Below are 17,552 nucleotides of genomic sequence, written 5' to 3' on the forward strand. Positions count from 1 at the left end.
TTCATATAGTGTGTGTAGATATAGATAGCGAGATAGCGAACCAATCAAATTGCGCCGTCTTAGGAGGTTCATGTGTAGCCTATACTCAAATCACAGTCACATACCGTATGTTGTATATAACTGAATACCCATAGCGCACCGTGAAAGAACATTCTAGTGATATGCCGTTATTTCCACTAACCCTATGTCCCATGATGCATAGCGTTTTTAATTGTCATCACAGGGCCGTCTTGTTTTGGCTACCAGTGCACTTCGATGGATTTCCAGCTCATAATTAGGATCCTAATTCCCACTATTGACTTGTTTCCAAAGTAGTGAACTAAAGTGTTCATCAGAGAATTCATTAGCGAGGGAACAAGTTATCTATTTGGAATGGCCCCACAGTCAGACTGTATTATGTGTAAGATCAACCAGACAACAGCCTCCCCACCCTCTCTAACTGACCTTTCTACAACTCATAAGTCTGTGTGCCTTTTACATCTCATGCCTTGATTGGATGTGTTGGTTGATGCTATTTTAGCTCCTTCCCATCTGTTCAAATAATCCCAGTCCTCCGTTTGCTTCTGTTTGGGAGCTTGTTAAAGCATAGCGGTGGTCTCGTGACTCACGGCACAGCACGGCCCCAGGGCTGTTGTGGAGACCGGCGTTGGAGGATCAGGCTTGGGACGAATCATTAGCTGTTTTAATTTGGCGTTTTATTGCGCCTCACTGCATGGCCGCCAGCCCGCATGAATGAGACCCGACCGCGCCGTCACATATATCGGTGTTACGTCACAGAGTGGAGGTTATTTTCATCTGCTGATTTCCGTAGTCTGTTGTAAAGTGAGTCTGGAAAGGTGAAGGGGGGGGGGCGCTGACCTGTTAGACCAAAGGCAGGGTGCGCTTTCAACGGCTAGGTAGACGTTAGGAGACCCGGGAGGAGAGGTGAAGGGGGGGGGGCGCTGACCTGTTAGACCAAAGGCAGGGTGCGCTTTCAACGGCTAGGTGGACGTTAGGAGACAGCGCTGGCTCCTCCGCTGCCGTGTCTCCTCCACAGAACAATAAGAAGTGACGTGTGGACATGAACCTCTGGGCTCACGCCACCTCGGAATGCGGTCGACTGGTTTGGAGAGTGAGACGAGGGCAATTCCAAAAAGAGAAGTTTTATTCACTTCCCAAAAACAAACCGAACAATAAATAAATAAATCAATGGTTCCAAAAATACAAATCAACATTTGCAAAGAATAAAAGAAAAGCTGTTGGCAATTTTCTAGCTCATCATTCAGCCTAACAGGAGGATGTAAGTAGTGGCCTCACGTCAAGCCACCTCTTCCTTACCCCCCCCCCCCCAAACAAACAATGCGACACCCCTTAAATAGGCCACCTAATTAGTCACAGGTGGACCAATCACGGCCCATTGATTAGGCCATACCATGTGTCGGGGGGGGACCATTTCAAACATAGCAATCGAACCGTCCTGTCGCCGGAAGTGAGAAAGGTTTCACGTTCTCACATGATGGTAGATGGGATGTCTTCACCACCACCTAAAACACCCAGTCCTGAGGAATCCTCTGTGGGACCGATGGAAGTGAACGGTAAGAGAAGGATTCATGGGATGTGATGAGTGATGGCCACCATTCTGTTTCTGTGTCCTCCTCTCTCTCTAGTTGGCTACACCATGAATGACCTGATCTTTGAGTGGCAGGAGAACGGACCAGTCCAAGTGGCTGATGGGCTAACCCTGCCACAGTTTCTCCTCAAGGACGAATCCGATCTGAGATATTGCACCAAGCACTACAACACAGGTACTGCACGCCTTCACCTGTGAGAACTCAATAGGCAATCGATTTCTCCTGGTATTTTTTTTTTTCTTTTGCAGTGTGATTTTAATATCGTTGTTCAGTCAACCCTGCATTTCTTCAAATTGTATTTTAAAAAAGTTGCTGTGGTTTTAGTGCTTGTCCAATAATCCCATGGCATTATTTATATATATGCAGGCATTCCAGCAGCAATCAGAACACTGAACAAAGTGTATTGTAGCTGGTGAATAATGGAGAGGCCAACAATTGCAAATTTCATGAGGCCACGGAAACCACTGTGTGCATGTGTGAGTGACTACGTGTGCGTGCGTGCGTGCGTGTAAGTGTGTTTATGTGTATGTGTGTGTGCATGCGTGTGCGTGTGCGTGTGTGAGTTTGTTTGTGTGTGTCACACAAGCAGCACGTGTTAGTGGTTGGAAATGAGAGTGACGTTCGTTTGAGTTTATGCATAATGCAGCGAGACGTGTTACATAGCTGTGGGATAATGTCAACTAAGGCCACGTATCAACACGGCCTATAAACTAAATAAGATCTACCTTATTATTAGTATTAGTATTATTATTATTATTATTCTGGTTAAAACAAGTTACAATTCATTAGGGTTTTAAAGCGTCTCGAAGGGGTTCAGGTCCTCTCCTATCTTTGATGTTTTATTAGTGCGATTAACAAAATGCACTGGCAACACTTTACAACAAGGGAACAGCGATTAACGTTAGTTAATGCAGGAATACACATTTTTATTTTGCATTAGCAGAGGGCTAAGTGGTAGCGGGTTAGAGTAAACCCTAAACATGTTAGTTAACATGATAACCATTCGTAGACAATTAGTTAACAGTTAATTAATCATTACTTAATTGTTAGTTCATCCTTATTACTGCTTATTCACTTATGTTAATTCATGGTTAATTAATGTACTCTTATTATTGTGTGTCTTAGTATTAGTGAGTATATATAGTATATAACCAATACACTTTGGGTGTTTATTTTTGTTTTCTTATGTTAAAGTAGCTTAACTCTATACAGGCAAGGTCCTGAAACAGTGAACAACGTAAGAAAGCTTAAGAAGAAATCATCAAACTCCCCAAACCAACGGGATCCATTTCTCAGATAGAGGAGAAGTGTCTGATGAGAGATGAACAGAGAGGACACGAGAGGAAGGGGCGAGTAGAGGGAGGGCCACACTCAGAACGCTGTTACATGCTGGCCCTTGTCTCCCCATCACCTGATAATTGAAAAAGCATGTTTCCACCCCTCCCCTCGCCTTAATTATGCATTCTTACGTTTCATTCTACAACTCTCTCCACCCTCTTGGCGTAGCTTCCCCCCCTCCTCTCCTCCTCTACACCTCTCTCACATTGCACTTACACGTCACGCATGTACGCAAACACGCACGCAGAGGGAGCCTTTGTCCCGTTTCATTAATCACTGATGAGCCATCTGCAAAATATATTTCACACAAGGGAACTACAGGGTGAAGACAACCTGTCGTTTTAAACTTATATTGCTACCACTTGGTCAAAGTTTTGAACTCATAGGAGAGATCTTCAGTGGTTGTAAAACAACACAGCATTAAAGCAACACTCAATCAGATCTGTCTGTCTGTCTGTCTGTCTGTCTGTCTGTCTGTCTGTCTGTCTGTCTGTCTGTCTACATATACTTACCAGATTCATTCAAGTAAAGAGCGTGAATAGGCGCTAAGTCAAGATAGTCAATCATCAAAGTATCAGTAGCAGTAACGTCTAAACACACATGAATACTCGATGAGTAAACTATTAGTAGTTTGGTGACTGATCACATGACTCAAAAACAATGGACCTCTGAAGAATAAGTCCCGCCTCCGAGGCTCCGGTTCCCTCGGTCAAATGTCTAAGGGGGAATAACACGGGGTTTATGAATGATCGTACATAACAAACTCTGTAGGTGGCGGAGAAGTAAAAGCTGCGTCACGTTTTCAACTACAACCGTTTTCATCTAGTTTCGACTGGCTTTTTGGATTGTCGGTGCCGTTAAAGTAGCATTAATAATCATTTACTTCTTTAATGGCACCGACAATCCAAACAGCCAGTCTAAACTAGATGGAAAAAGTGTGTAGTTCAAAACGTGACGCAGCTTTTACTTCTTCGCCACCTACAGAGTGGTGGTGAGAGAGTCTCGGTGGTCGCTTTCTCTGGTTTGCTGCGGTTTGTGAACTAGTAAGTTTTGTTAAGTGACTAATGAAACACTCTTGTTTCGGAGCACATTCTCGGGTCATTCCGTGTCTCACCACTTCGCCGCTCACATAGTGACCACATGGTGTCACTGACATAATAAATGTCCGGTTTTTAACATCATTTCTCTTTAAATTCCCCCGATTCTCAATAAAGCCAGGAATACTTAACCCTGGACATATAGACTGTTTGGTTCAGTTCTAGGACACTAACCAGCCATATACAACATGGTTCCTACAATGGGAAGTTTGTCTTTGTTGAAGGCGGTTGTAGCAGCTCTGGTCTGAGCTCCTGAGTGTGTGCTAACACAGTTCTGTTCTAATCAATCAATTCAAAGTCAGCCTCTATTATTCTGTCAAGATGTAGCCCACACGACCAGATGACGAGCAGAGCGGGGCTGTAGCAGCTGAACTTGATAGGCCTATTCATCCTGAAGCTATTGCAAACAATGATAGAGAAGGAGAGATAATGCGCGCGCGCGTGTGTGTGTGTGTGTGTGTACGTTCATGCGTGTGTGTGTGTGTGCATGTTTGCCTGACAGTATGGTGGCGGAGGGATTGGCTGAAAGCCGAGTGTGTAATGTGTGTCCTGTGCTGCTGCAGCAGAAAGGATTACCCTCACAACAACCACACAGCGCTTAGCTGCAAGCGCTGTCACTTTTTAATGGACTCTGCTCGCAGCATGCCAGCCAAAACAATAACTGCTCTAGTTTCCGGTTATTAAAAGATGTTACAGATTAAGTCCTGCAAATATAGGTTTTCTAAAGGGAAGGCAACCGTTATAATTTACAAAGCAACAGAGATAATAGGAGAATAATCTTTTTTTAGTAATTGACATTCTTCTTTGTAACGCGAATGTGACCAAATGTGACCTTGTTATCCGGTCAGGGCGACAGCTGGCGCGGTTCATTATCCATCTGACAACATGTGTCGGTCCGGGCGTCAGCCGCCCATCTGCCCGCCACCATCAGACATCACTAGCGTGACGCGCCTTCAGTTCATTCACGTTGTGTGTCAGCTTCAGCAGCCCCGCTCCTCCCAGCTCTGACACGCGGCCACGGGGAGTCAGCAGCACTTTGAGGGTGTGGGGGGACATATTTCGGTCGGGGGGGGCGTCTAGGGGTGTAGGGGTGTAGGGGTCTAGGGGTCTTCCCCCGGAAAGTTTTGAAAAAAGTAGATGCATTTTCCCGCATTCTGGTGCATTTGACCATGTGTTTAGATCTGGTCTCCCATTACTGACTACTGTTGTGTCCCGGTGTAATACACAGAGGACTGACTACTTTTTTGGCACTTTATTCTCTATTTAATGAGCGCAAAATATGAGGATTTAAAAAAATCTGAGAGTGAATTTAGAAAAGAATGAGGTGACTTTGAGGCAACATATAGCCCTACATTAATAATATTATTGTCATGCAACAACCCGTCTCATACAAGTTATGAGGAAACATAAAATGTGTACCTAGGCTACTCAGAGACTAAATTAGAATCAATCTTAGCATTCAGTGAGTCTCTATATCAGTCTCTATATCCATACATCACCTATCTATCTATCTCTCTATACATCTATCCATACATCACCTATATATCTATCTCTCTATACATCTATCCATACATCACCTATATATCTATCTCTATCTATCCATACATCACCTATATATATCTATCTCTCTATACATCTATCCATACATCACCTATATATCTATCTCTATATTTCTATCCATACATCACCTATCTATCTATCTATCTATACATCTATCCATACATCACCTATATATCTATCTATCTCTCTATCCATACATCACCTATCTATCTATCTATCTCTCTATACATCTATCCATACATCACCTATCTATCTATCTCTCTATACATCTATCCATACATCACCCATCTATCTATCTATCTATACAGCTATCCATACATCACCTATATATCTATCTATCCATACATCACCCATCTATCTATCTCTCTATACATCTATCCATACATCACCTATCTATCTATCTATCTCTCTATCCATACATCACCTATCTATCTATCTCTCTATACATCTATCCATACATCACCTATATATCTATCTCTATATACATCTATCCATACATCACCTATATATCTATCTATCCATACATCACCTATCTATCTATCTCTCTATACATCCATCCATACATCACCTATCTATCTATCTATCTCTCTATCTATCCATACATCACCTATCTATCTATCTATCTCTCTATCTATCCATACATCACCTATCTATCTATCTATCTCTCTATCTATCCATACCTCACCTATCTATCTATCTATCTCTCTATCTATCCATACATCACCTATCTATCTATCTCTCTATCTATCCATACATCACCTATCTCTCTATCTATCCATACATCACCTATCTATCTATTCCCCTTCAGGTAAGTTCACCTGCATTGAGGTGCGCTTCCACCTTGAGCGGCAGATGGGCTACTACCTGATCCAGATGTACATCCCCTCGCTGCTCATCGTCATCCTGTCCTGGGTGTCCTTCTGGATCAACATGGACGCGGCGCCGGCCCGCGTGGCCCTGGGCATCACCACCGTGCTCACCATGACCACCCAGAGCTCCGGCTCCAGGACCTCTCTGCCCAAGGTGAGCCTCTCCGACCGGTCCCAGGACCCTCCCGGGCAGCGGGGGGCTTCGGAGTCACCACCGTGGGGGGTTGGTTTGTTCGTTGTTCGTCATCTGGTTTGTATCCTATGTTACTACGTTTTACGGCCGGTGACGGCGGCGGCGGCGTCTGATTTGTGATTGACAACACAGTGATGGGCTGAAGGACGGTCCAGGTCAGGGACGCCTTCCTGTCGCAGGGGAGTGATCTAAACCTTAGTGGAGGCCGTGGACACGAGAGGCCTCCCCCACTCCGCTACAGCCTCTACACCCTCCCTCTCATAAGGGGGTGAGGGAGGGAGGGAGGGAGGGAGGGAGCGGATCAGGTCTCAGTGAGGCTGCTCCGTAAACACACCACAGCCATCATTTGGATGTGGTGACTTTGGCCTCTCTGACGCAGAGCCTTCCTTTCCCGGCATTTGTGGGGTTGTCACGGTGCGTACACCCTGGACCGTGGACCGGGTTACTGCCCGCGTGGGGTCGGTACAAACGCCCCCTGCCGTCTCCTCCTCTTGGATGATGTCACATCAGGGGCTGGTCAAACTGCCAGCCTCTCACTACGTTGTCTTCCTCCTCTATTTGTCAACGGTCTGTTGCCCGCGGTGCTGCAGCAGTAGCGTGCCTCAGGTGTTTGCCCCCCCCCCCCCCCACCCGACCTCTGCTCTCTGGCGGCCCTCGGGCCCCCTGGGGCCCCTCCACGGAGCAGTCCTGATCCCTCCTGACAGGCCCCTAGGTCCCTGATGGCTTGTTGACCCTCCGGGGGTCTTGAGTAGGACGAAGCCTCTCCGTAAGGGCTTCCTCCTCTCACTGTCCCCTCTCTGGGGTCGTCTGCGCAGCTGCCTGACTCACGCCGCCCTGCTCTGTGCGGGTCCTGGTCAGCGTTCGTCCCGTGCGTGCGCGCCGTGGCGTCTCGCAGTAGTACAGTCTGCTCTCTGTCGCCATCCGTAAGCCCGCCTCCCCGTGGATCTGGAACGCTTCCTCCAGACGGTCTGCCAGGGCAAGCCCTTCATCGCCCTTGTGTTGTATAACGTCACAAACACTGGTCCAACGGACAGCACTGGTCCAACGGACAGCACTGGTCCAATGGACAACACTGGTCCAACGGACAGCACTGGTCCAACGGACAGCACTGGTCCAACGGACAGCACTGGTCCAACGGACAGCACTGGTCCAATGGACAACACTGTCCAATGGAAATGCTGGTAACTAGGTCCCAGACTAGGATTCCGTTTTCTTGATCAATGCAATTCAAAGGCCTTAAACAAGTCCCGACTTGTTCTATACTTTAAGTATTGTGGTCTGAACGTCTTCCCTATCCTGATTCTTTTCCGTCAGGATGACGCACTGAAAGATCGACCTATTCTCCAAAAGCCTCTCTCTCCTCATACCCTAGCAAGCTGGTTATGGTGAACTGTAACCAGCTTGCTCTGGTGGGCAGAGTCCTGTAACATAGTCTAGTAAACTGTAGTGATGAATATGCAATAACATAATGGATGACATAATCACTTCTAACATAAGTAAATCGTTGTCGACAGGATTCTAACCTGCGACAACTCTTTTCACATATACATGACGTCAGCATCTGTCTCCTCATACTGTCTTAACAATGGGAACCACGAGATATAGAAGAATAGAATGAAAACAACTATTTTTCACAGCTAATTAGAAACCATGTTGATGTGAAGTCTGTATTTTGTTTGAGGACGGTGAACAGAGTGTAGATAGATTTTCATTACATAAGCAGACCGTTGTCGGCAGGATTCGAACCTGCGCGGGAAGATCCCAATGGATTTCTAGTCCATCGCCTTAACCACTCGGCCACGACAACACTTTTACTACAACATCATGACATCAGTCTATACTGTCAGTCTTGTCCATTGGACAACACTGGTCCAATGGACAGCACTGGTCTATTGGACAACACTGGTCCAATACACAACACTGGTCCATTGGACAACACAACACTGGTCCAATGGACAGCACTGGTCCAATACACAACACTGGTCCATTGGACAACACAACACTGGTCCATGTGACAACACTGGTCCAGTAAACAACACTGGTCAAATTGACAACACTGGTCCAATGGACAACACTGATCCAATGGACAGCACTGGTCCAATGGACAGCACTGGTCCAATGGAAAACACTGGTCCATTGGACAACACTGGTCCAGTAAACACCACTGGTCCAATGGACAACACTGGTCCAATGGACAACTCTGGTCCATTGGACAGCACTGGTCCAATGGACAGCACAACACTGGTCCAATGGACAGCACTGGTCCAATACACAAAACTGGTCCATTGGACAACACTGGTCCAATGGACAACACAACACTGGTCCAATGGACAACACTGGTCCATTGGACAACACAACACTGGTCCATTGGACAGCACTGGTCCAATGGCCAGCACTGGTCCATTGGCCAGCACTGGTCCAATGGACAACACTGGTCCATTGGACAACACTGGTCCAGTAAACAACACTGGTCCGATGGACAACACTGGTCCATTGGACAACACAACACTGGTCCACTGGACAGCACTGGTCCAATGGCCAGCACTGGTCCATTGGACAGCACTGGTCCAATGGCCAGCACTGGTCCATTGGACAACACTGGTCCAATGGACAGCACTGGTCCATTGGACAGCACTGGTCCATTGGACAACACTGGTCCAATGGACAGCACTGGTCCAATGGACAACACTGGTCCAATGGACAACACTGGTCCAATGGACAGCACTGGTCCAATGGACAACACTGTCCAATAGAAATGCTGGTAACTAGGTCCCAGACTAAGTCCCTGATTCCGTTTTCTTGGTCAATGCAATTCAAAGGCCTTAAACAAGTCCCGACTTGTTCTATACTTTAAGTATTGTGGTCTGAACGTCTTCCCTATCCTGATTCTTTTCCGTCAGGATGACGTACTGAAAGATCGACCTATTATCCAAAAGCCTCTCTCTCCTCATACCCTAGCAAGCTGGTTATGGTGAACTGTAACCAGCTTGCTCTGGTGGGCAGAGTCCTGTAACATAGTCTAGTAAACTGTAGTGATGAATATGCAATAACAATGGTTAAGATAATCACTTCAAACATAAGTAGACCGTTGTCGGCAGGATTCGAACCTGCGCGGGAAGATCCCAATGGATTTCTAGTCCATCGCCTTAACCACTCGGCCACGACAACTCTATTAATATGTCAACATGACAACACTGGTCCAATACACAACACTGGTCCATTGGACAACACTGGTCCAATGGACAACACTGGTCCAATACACAACACTGGTCCATTGGACAACACTGGTCCATTGGACATCACAACACTGGTCCAATACACAACACTGGTCCATTGGACAACACTGGTCCAATAAACGACACTGGTCCATTGGACAACACTGGTCCAATACACAACACTGGTCCAATACACAACACTGGTCCATTGGACAACACAACACTGGTCCAATGGACAACACTGGTCCATTGGACAACACTGGTCCAATACACGACACTGGTCCATTGGACAACACTGGTCTAATGGACAACACTGGTCCATTGGACAACACTGGTCCAATACACAACATTGGTCTATTGGACAACACAACACTGGTCCAATGGACAACACTGGTCCATTGGACAACACTGGTCCAATAAATGACACTGGTCCATTGGACAACACTGGTCCAATACACAACACTGGTCCAATACACAACACTGGTCCATTGGACAACACAACACTGGTCCAGTAAACAACACTGGTCCAATGGACAACACTGGTCTAATGGACAACATTGGTCCATTTGACAGCACTGGTCCAATGGCCAGCACTGGTCCATTGAACAGCACTGGTCCAATGGACAACACTGGTACAATACACAACACTGGTCCATTGGAAAACATAACACCGGTCCAATGGACAACACAAAACTGGTCCAATTGTCAGCACTAGTCCAATGGACAACACAACACTGGTCCATTGGACAAAGCAGACCGTAAACAGACCGTTGTCGGCAGGATTCGAACCTGCGCGGGAAGATCCCAATGGATTTCTAGTCCATCGCCTTAACCACTCGGCCACGACAACTCTATTAATATGTCATCATGACAACACTGGTCCATTGGACAACACTGGTCCAATACACAACCCTGGTCCAATACACAACATTGGTCTATTGGACAACACAACACTGGTCCAATGGACAACACTGGTCCATTGGACAACACTGGTCCAATAAACGACACTGGTCCATTGGACAACACTGGTCCATTGGACAACACTGGTCCAATACACAACACTGGTCCAATACACAACACTGGTCCATTGGACAACACAACACTGGTCCATTGGACAACACTGGTCCAGTAAACAAAACTGGTCCAATGGACAACACTGGTCCATTGGACAACACTGGTCCAATACACAACATTGGTCTATTGGACAACACAACACTGGTCCAATGGACAACACTGGTCCATTGGACAACACTGGTCCAATAAACGACACTGGTCCATTGGACAACACTGGTCCATTGGACAACACTGGTCCAATACACAACCCTGGTCCAATACACAACCCTGGTCCAATACACAACACTGGTCCATTGGACAACACTGGTCCAGTAAACAACACCGGTCCAATGGACAACACTGGTCTAATGGACAACACTGGTCCATTGGACAACACTGGTCCAATACACAACATTGGTCTATTGGACAACACAACACTGGTCCAATGGACAACACTGGTCCATTGGACAACACTGGTCCAATAAATGACACTGGTCCATTGGACAACACTGGTCCATTGGACAACACTGGTCCAATACACAACACTGGTCCAATACACAACACTGGTCCATTGGACAACACAACACTGGTCCAGTAAACAACACTGGTCCAATGGACAACACTGGTCTAATGGACAACATTGGTCCATTTGACAGCACTGGTCCAATGGCCAGCACTGGTCCATTGAACAGCACTGGTCCAATGGACAACACTGGTACAATACACAACACTGGTCCATTGGAAAACATAACACCGGTCCAATGGACAACACAAAACTGGTCCAATTGTCAGCACTAGTCCAATGGACAACACAACACTGGTCCATTGGACAAAGCAGACCGTAAACAGACCGTTGTCGGCAGGATTCGAACCTGCGCGGGAAGATCCCAATGGATTTCTAGTCCATCGCCTTAACCACTCGGCCACGACAACACTTTATCTACTTCATCATGACATCAGTCCATACTGTCAGTCTTGTCCATTGGACAACACTTGTCCATTGGACAGCACTGGTCCATTGGACAGCACTGGTCCAATGGACAACACTGGTCCAATGGACAACCCAACACTGGTCCATTTGACACCACTGGTCAAATGGACAACACTGGTCCAATGGACAACCCAACACTGGTCCATTTGACAGCACTGGTCCAATGGACAACACTGGTCCAATGGACAGCACTAGTCCAATGGACAACACTGTCCAATAGAAATGCTGGTAACTAGGTCCCAGACTAAAGGCTCATTTATGCTCAACGTTAAATACGCATACGGATACGGACGGAGCCTTTCGTCCGTACTCTGCGTTCATTTCGTCCGTTTTTCGACCGTTTCCACAAAGCTTACGGATACGCACCAAACGGAGCAGTACCACCGGAAGCCGTGGGGGCGCTGTTGCCGTCACTACCCGATACGGAGCCTAGAGCCAGTGTGAGACAGAAGAAGAATTCTCCGTCCTCCAGCCGCGATGAATTTAACGGCCTTACCGACCACCGCCTCTTACAACGAGCCCGTTTTCTTCTTTTATTTATTATGTACATAATCAAGACCTCCTCCATAGTCACCATGTTTGTTGTTTTCTTTTTACAGTCTATGGTTTGTTGTCATAAACTTTTGACTCTGCGCTGCCCCCTAGTGGATGTATTGGTTAACATCTATGCCAACGTAAAGGACGCATGGAAGTATGTGAGCAGTGACGGTAACAACGTTAGAAACGGACGCGTACAATTACGTCCGTACGTCGAGCATAAATGAGCCTTAAGTCCCTGATTCCGTTTTCTTGGTCAATGCAATTCAAAGGCCTTAAACAAGTCCCGACTTGTTCTATACTTTAAGTATTGTGGTCTGAACGTCTTCCCTATCCTGATTCTTTTCCGTCAGGATGACGTACTGAAAGATCGACCTATTATCCAAAAGCCTCTCTCTCCTCATACCCTAGCAAGCTGGTTATGGTGAACTGTAACCAGCTTGCTCTGGTGGGCAGAGTCCTGTAACATAGTCTAGTAAACTGTAGTGATGAATATGCAATAACAATGGTTAAGATAATCACTTCAAACATAAGTAGACCGTTGTCGGCAGGATTCGAACCTGCGCGGGAAGATCCCAATGGATTTCTAGTCCATCGCCTTAACCACTCGGCCACGACAACTCTATTAATATGTCAACATGACAACACTGGTCCAATACACAACACTGGTCCATTGGACAACACTGGTCCAATGGACAACACTGGTCCAATACACAACACTGGTCCATTGGACAACACTGGTCCATTGGACATCACAACACTGGTCCAATACACAACACTGGTCCATTGGACAACACTGGTCCAATAAACGACACTGGTCCATTGGACAACACTGGTCCAATACACAACACTGGTCCAATACACAACACTGGTCCATTGGACAACACAACACTGGTCCAATGGACAACACTGGTCCATTGGACAACACTGGTCCAATACACGACACTGGTCCATTGGACAACACTGGTCCAATACACAACACTGGTCCAATACACAACACTGGTCCATTGGACAACACAACACTGGTCCATTGGACAACACTGGTCCAGTAAACAACACTGGTCCAATGGACAACACTGGTCCATTGGACAACACTGGTCCAATACACAACATTGGTCTATTGGACAACACAACACTGGTCCAATGGACAACACTGGTCCATTGGACAACACTGGTCCAATAAACGACACTGGTCCATTGGACAACACTGGTCCATTGGACAACACTGGTCCAATACACAACCCTGGTCCAATACACAACACTGGTCCATTGGACAACACTGGTCCAGTAAACAACACCGGTCCAATGGACAACACTGGTCTAATGGACAACACTGGTCCATTGGACAACACTGGTCCAATACACAACACTGGTCCATTGGACAACACAACACTGGTCCAATGTACAACACTGGTCCATTGGACAACACTGGTCCAATAAACGACACTGGTCCATTGGACAACACTGGTCCAATACACAACACTGGTCCAATACACAACACTGGTCCATTGGACAACACAACACTGGTCCATTGGACAACACTGGTCCAGTAAACAACACTGGTCCAATGGACAACACTGGTCTAATGGACAACACTGGTCCATTTGACAGCACTGGTCCAATGGCCAGCACTGGTCCATTGAACAGCACTGGTCCAATGGACAACACTGGTACAATACACAACACTGGTCCATTGGAAAACACAAAACTGGTCCAATTGTCAGCACTAGTCCAATGGACAACACAACACTGGTCCATTGGACAAAGCAGACCGTAAACAGACCGTTGTCGGCAGGATTCGAACCTGCGCGGGAAGATCCCAATGGATTTCTAGTCCATCGCCTTAACCACTCGGCCACGACAACACTTTATCTACTTCATCATGACATCAGTCCATACTGTCAGTCTTGTCCATTGGACAACACTTGTCCATTGGACAGCACTGGTCCAATGGACAACACTGGTCCAATGGACAACCCAACACTGGTCAATTTGACACCACTGGTCAAATGGACAACACTGGTCCAATGGACAACCCAACACTGGTCCATTTGACAGCACTGGTCCAATGGACAACACTGGTCCAATGGACAGCACTAGTCCAATGGACAACACTGTCCAATAGAAATGCTGGTAACTAGGTCCCAGACTAAGTCCCTGATTCCGTTTTCTTGGTCAATGCAATTCAAAGGCCTTAAACAAGTCCCGACTTGTTCTATACTTTAAGTATTGTGGTCTGAACGTCTTCCCTATCCTGATTCTTTTCCGTCAGGATGACGTACTGAAAGATCGACCTATTATCCAAATGCCTCTCTCTCCTCATACCCTAGCAAGCTGGTTATGGTGAACTGTAACCAGCTTGCTCTGGTGGGCAGAGTCCTGTAACATAGTCTAGTAAACTGTAGTGATGAATATGCAATAACAATGGTTAAGATAATCACTTCAAACATAAGCAGACCGTTGTCGGCAGGATTCGAACCTGCGCGGGAAGATCCCAATGGATTTCTAGTCCATCGCCTTAACCACTCGGCCACGACAACTCTATTAATATGTCAACATGACAACACTCGTCCATTGGACAACACTGGTCCAATACACAACCCTGGTCCAATACACAACATTGGTCTATTGGACAACACAACACTGGTCCAATGGACAACACTGGTCCATTGGACAACACTGGTCCATTGGACATCACAACACTGGTCCAATGGACAACACTGGTCCAATACACAACACTGGTCCATTGAACAACACTGGTCCAATGGAAAACACTGGTCTAATGGACAACACTGGTCCATTGGACAACACTGGTCCATTGGACAACACTGGTCCAATACACAACATTGGTCTATTGGACAACACAACACTGGTCCAATGGACAACACTGGTCCAATAAACGACACTGGTCCATTGGACAACACTGGTCGAATACACATCACTGGTCCATTGGACAACACTGGTCCAGTGGACAACACTGGTCCAATGGACAACACAACACTGGTCCAGTGGACTACACTGGTCCATTGGACAGCACTGGTCCATTGGACCAAGTCCCTGACTAGGATTCAGTTTTCTTGATGAATACAATTCAAAGGCCTTGAAGAAGTCTCGACTTGTTCTATTCTTTAAGTATTGTGGTCTTAGCTATCCCGATTCTTTTCCGTCAGGATAACGCACTGAAAGATCGACCTATTCTCCAAAAGCCTCTCTCTCCTCATACCCTAGCAAGCTGGTTATGGTGAACTGTAACCAGCTTGCTCTGGTGGGCAGAGTCCTGTAACATAGTCTAGTAAACTGTAGTGATGAATATGCAATAACATAATGGGTGACATAATCACTTCTAACATAAGTAAATCGTTGTCGGCAGGATTCAACCCTTGCGAAAACTCTTTTGACATATACATGACGTCAGCATCTGTCTCCTCATACTGTCTTAACAATGGGAACCACGAGATATAGAAGAATAGAAAGAAAAAAACTATTTTTCACAGCCAATTAGAAACCATGTTGATGTGAAGTCTGAGGACAGTGTACAGAGTGTAGATAGATTTTCGTTACATAAGCAGACCGTTGTCGGCAGGATTCGAACCTGCGCGGGAAGATCCCAATGGATTTCTAGTCCATCGCCTTAACCACTCGGCCACGACAACACTTTATCTACTTCATCATGACATCAGTCTATACTGTCAGTCTTGTCCATTGGACAACACTGGTCCAATACACAACACTGGTCTATTGGACAACACTGGTCCAATACACAACACTGGTCTATTGGACAACACTGGTCCAATGGACAACACTGGTCCATTGGACAACACAACACTGGTCCAATGGACAGCACTGGTCCAATACACAAAACTGGTCCATTGGACAACACTGGTCCAATGGACAACACAACACTGGTCCAATGGACAACACAACACTGGTCCAGTAAACAACACTGGTCCATTTGACAACACAACAGTGGTGCATTGGTCCAATGGAAAACACAACACTGGTCCAGTGGAAAACGCAGACCGTTGTCGGCAGGATTCGAACCTGCGCGGGAAGATCCCAATGGATTTCTAGTCCATCGCCTTAACCACTCGGCCACGACAACACTTTATTCACTTCATCATGACATCAGTCCATACTGTCAGTCTTGTTCATTGGACAACACTGGTCCAATACACAACACTGGTCCATTGGACAACACTGATCCATTGGACAACACAACACTGGTCCATTGGACAACACTGGTCCAATAAACGACACTGGTCCATTGTACAACACTGGTCCATTGGACAACACTGGTCCAATACACAACACTGGTCCAATACACAACACTGGTCCATTGGACAACACTGGTCCAATTGACAACACTGGTCCAATTGACAACACAACACTGGTCCAATGGACAACACTGGTCCAATACACATCACTGGTCCATTGGACAACACTGGTCCAATGGACAACACAACACTGGTCCAGTGGACTACACTGGTCCATTGGACAAAACTGGTCCATTTGACAACACTGGTCCATTGTACAACACTGGTCCAATGGACAACACAACACTGGTCAACACTGGTCCATTGGAAAACACTGGTCCAATAAACAACACTAGTCCATTGGACAACACTGGTCCAATACACAATACTGGTCCAATGGACAACACAACACTGGTCCAGTGGACTGCACTGGTCCATTGGACAGCACTGGTCCAGTGGACAACACTGGTCCATTGGACAGCACTGGTCCAGTGGACAACACTGGTCCATTGGACAGCACTGGTCCATTGGACAGCACTGGTCATGTGGACAGCACTGGTCCATTGGACAACACTGGTCCAGTGGACAGCACTGGTCCATTGGACAGCACTGGTCATGTGGACAGCACTGGTCATGTGGACAGCACTGGTCCATTGGACAGCACTGGTCTAGTGGACAGCACTGGTCCAGTCCCAGCTCAGCACTACTCTGGCCTGCAGTCTAGGTCCATCTATATCTATACTCTTACCCCAGCAGATTTTTATTTCTATCCTTTTTCTCTGTTCCACAAAGTAAATGCATCTCAACATATTGGAACACTTTTCCTTTTCGGTTAC

The 17,552-nt window shown here is 46.5% G+C and overlaps 1 protein-coding gene and 9 non-coding genes across 10 annotated transcripts in view; 1 reads left to right on the forward strand and 9 right to left on the reverse strand.

The window, feature by feature from the left end:
* glra3 (glycine receptor, alpha 3) overlaps positions 1-17,552 on the forward strand; it is a gene marked incomplete at its 3' end in the record, with an annotated part of 41,446 nt that overhangs the window by 19,851 nt on the left and 4,043 nt on the right. Inside the window, exons 6-7 of the mRNA XM_084466046.1 lie at positions 1,647-1,784; positions 6,414-6,628. Of these exons, the coding sequence (XP_084322172.1) occupies positions 1,647-1,784; positions 6,414-6,628 (353 nt within the window). The remainder of the gene's footprint in view (positions 1-1,646; positions 1,785-6,413; positions 6,629-17,552) is intronic.
* Positions 8,393-8,474, reverse strand: AC3HAE_011288 (transfer RNA serine (anticodon AGA)). The gene has a single exon. It is a non-coding gene; the product is annotated as a tRNA-Ser (tRNA).
* AC3HAE_011289 (transfer RNA serine (anticodon AGA)) lies at positions 9,754-9,835 on the reverse strand. Its single transcript has one exon. It is a non-coding gene; the product is annotated as a tRNA-Ser (tRNA).
* On the reverse strand, positions 10,651-10,732 carry AC3HAE_011292 (transfer RNA serine (anticodon AGA)). Its single transcript has one exon. It is a non-coding gene; the product is annotated as a tRNA-Ser (tRNA).
* On the reverse strand, positions 11,787-11,868 carry AC3HAE_011293 (transfer RNA serine (anticodon AGA)). The gene has a single exon. It is a non-coding gene; the product is annotated as a tRNA-Ser (tRNA).
* AC3HAE_011294 (transfer RNA serine (anticodon AGA)) lies at positions 13,003-13,084 on the reverse strand. The gene has a single exon. It is a non-coding gene; the product is annotated as a tRNA-Ser (tRNA).
* AC3HAE_011295 (transfer RNA serine (anticodon AGA)) lies at positions 14,247-14,328 on the reverse strand. The gene has a single exon. It is a non-coding gene; the product is annotated as a tRNA-Ser (tRNA).
* Positions 14,922-15,003, reverse strand: AC3HAE_011296 (transfer RNA serine (anticodon AGA)). The gene has a single exon. It is a non-coding gene; the product is annotated as a tRNA-Ser (tRNA).
* AC3HAE_011297 (transfer RNA serine (anticodon AGA)) lies at positions 16,035-16,116 on the reverse strand. Its single transcript has one exon. It is a non-coding gene; the product is annotated as a tRNA-Ser (tRNA).
* Positions 16,484-16,565, reverse strand: AC3HAE_011299 (transfer RNA serine (anticodon AGA)). Its single transcript has one exon. It is a non-coding gene; the product is annotated as a tRNA-Ser (tRNA).

Source organism: Micromesistius poutassou (assembly GCF_964030765.1).
Source record: "Micromesistius poutassou genome assembly, chromosome: 3".
Lineage (NCBI taxonomy): Eukaryota > Metazoa > Chordata > Actinopteri > Gadiformes > Gadidae > Micromesistius > Micromesistius poutassou.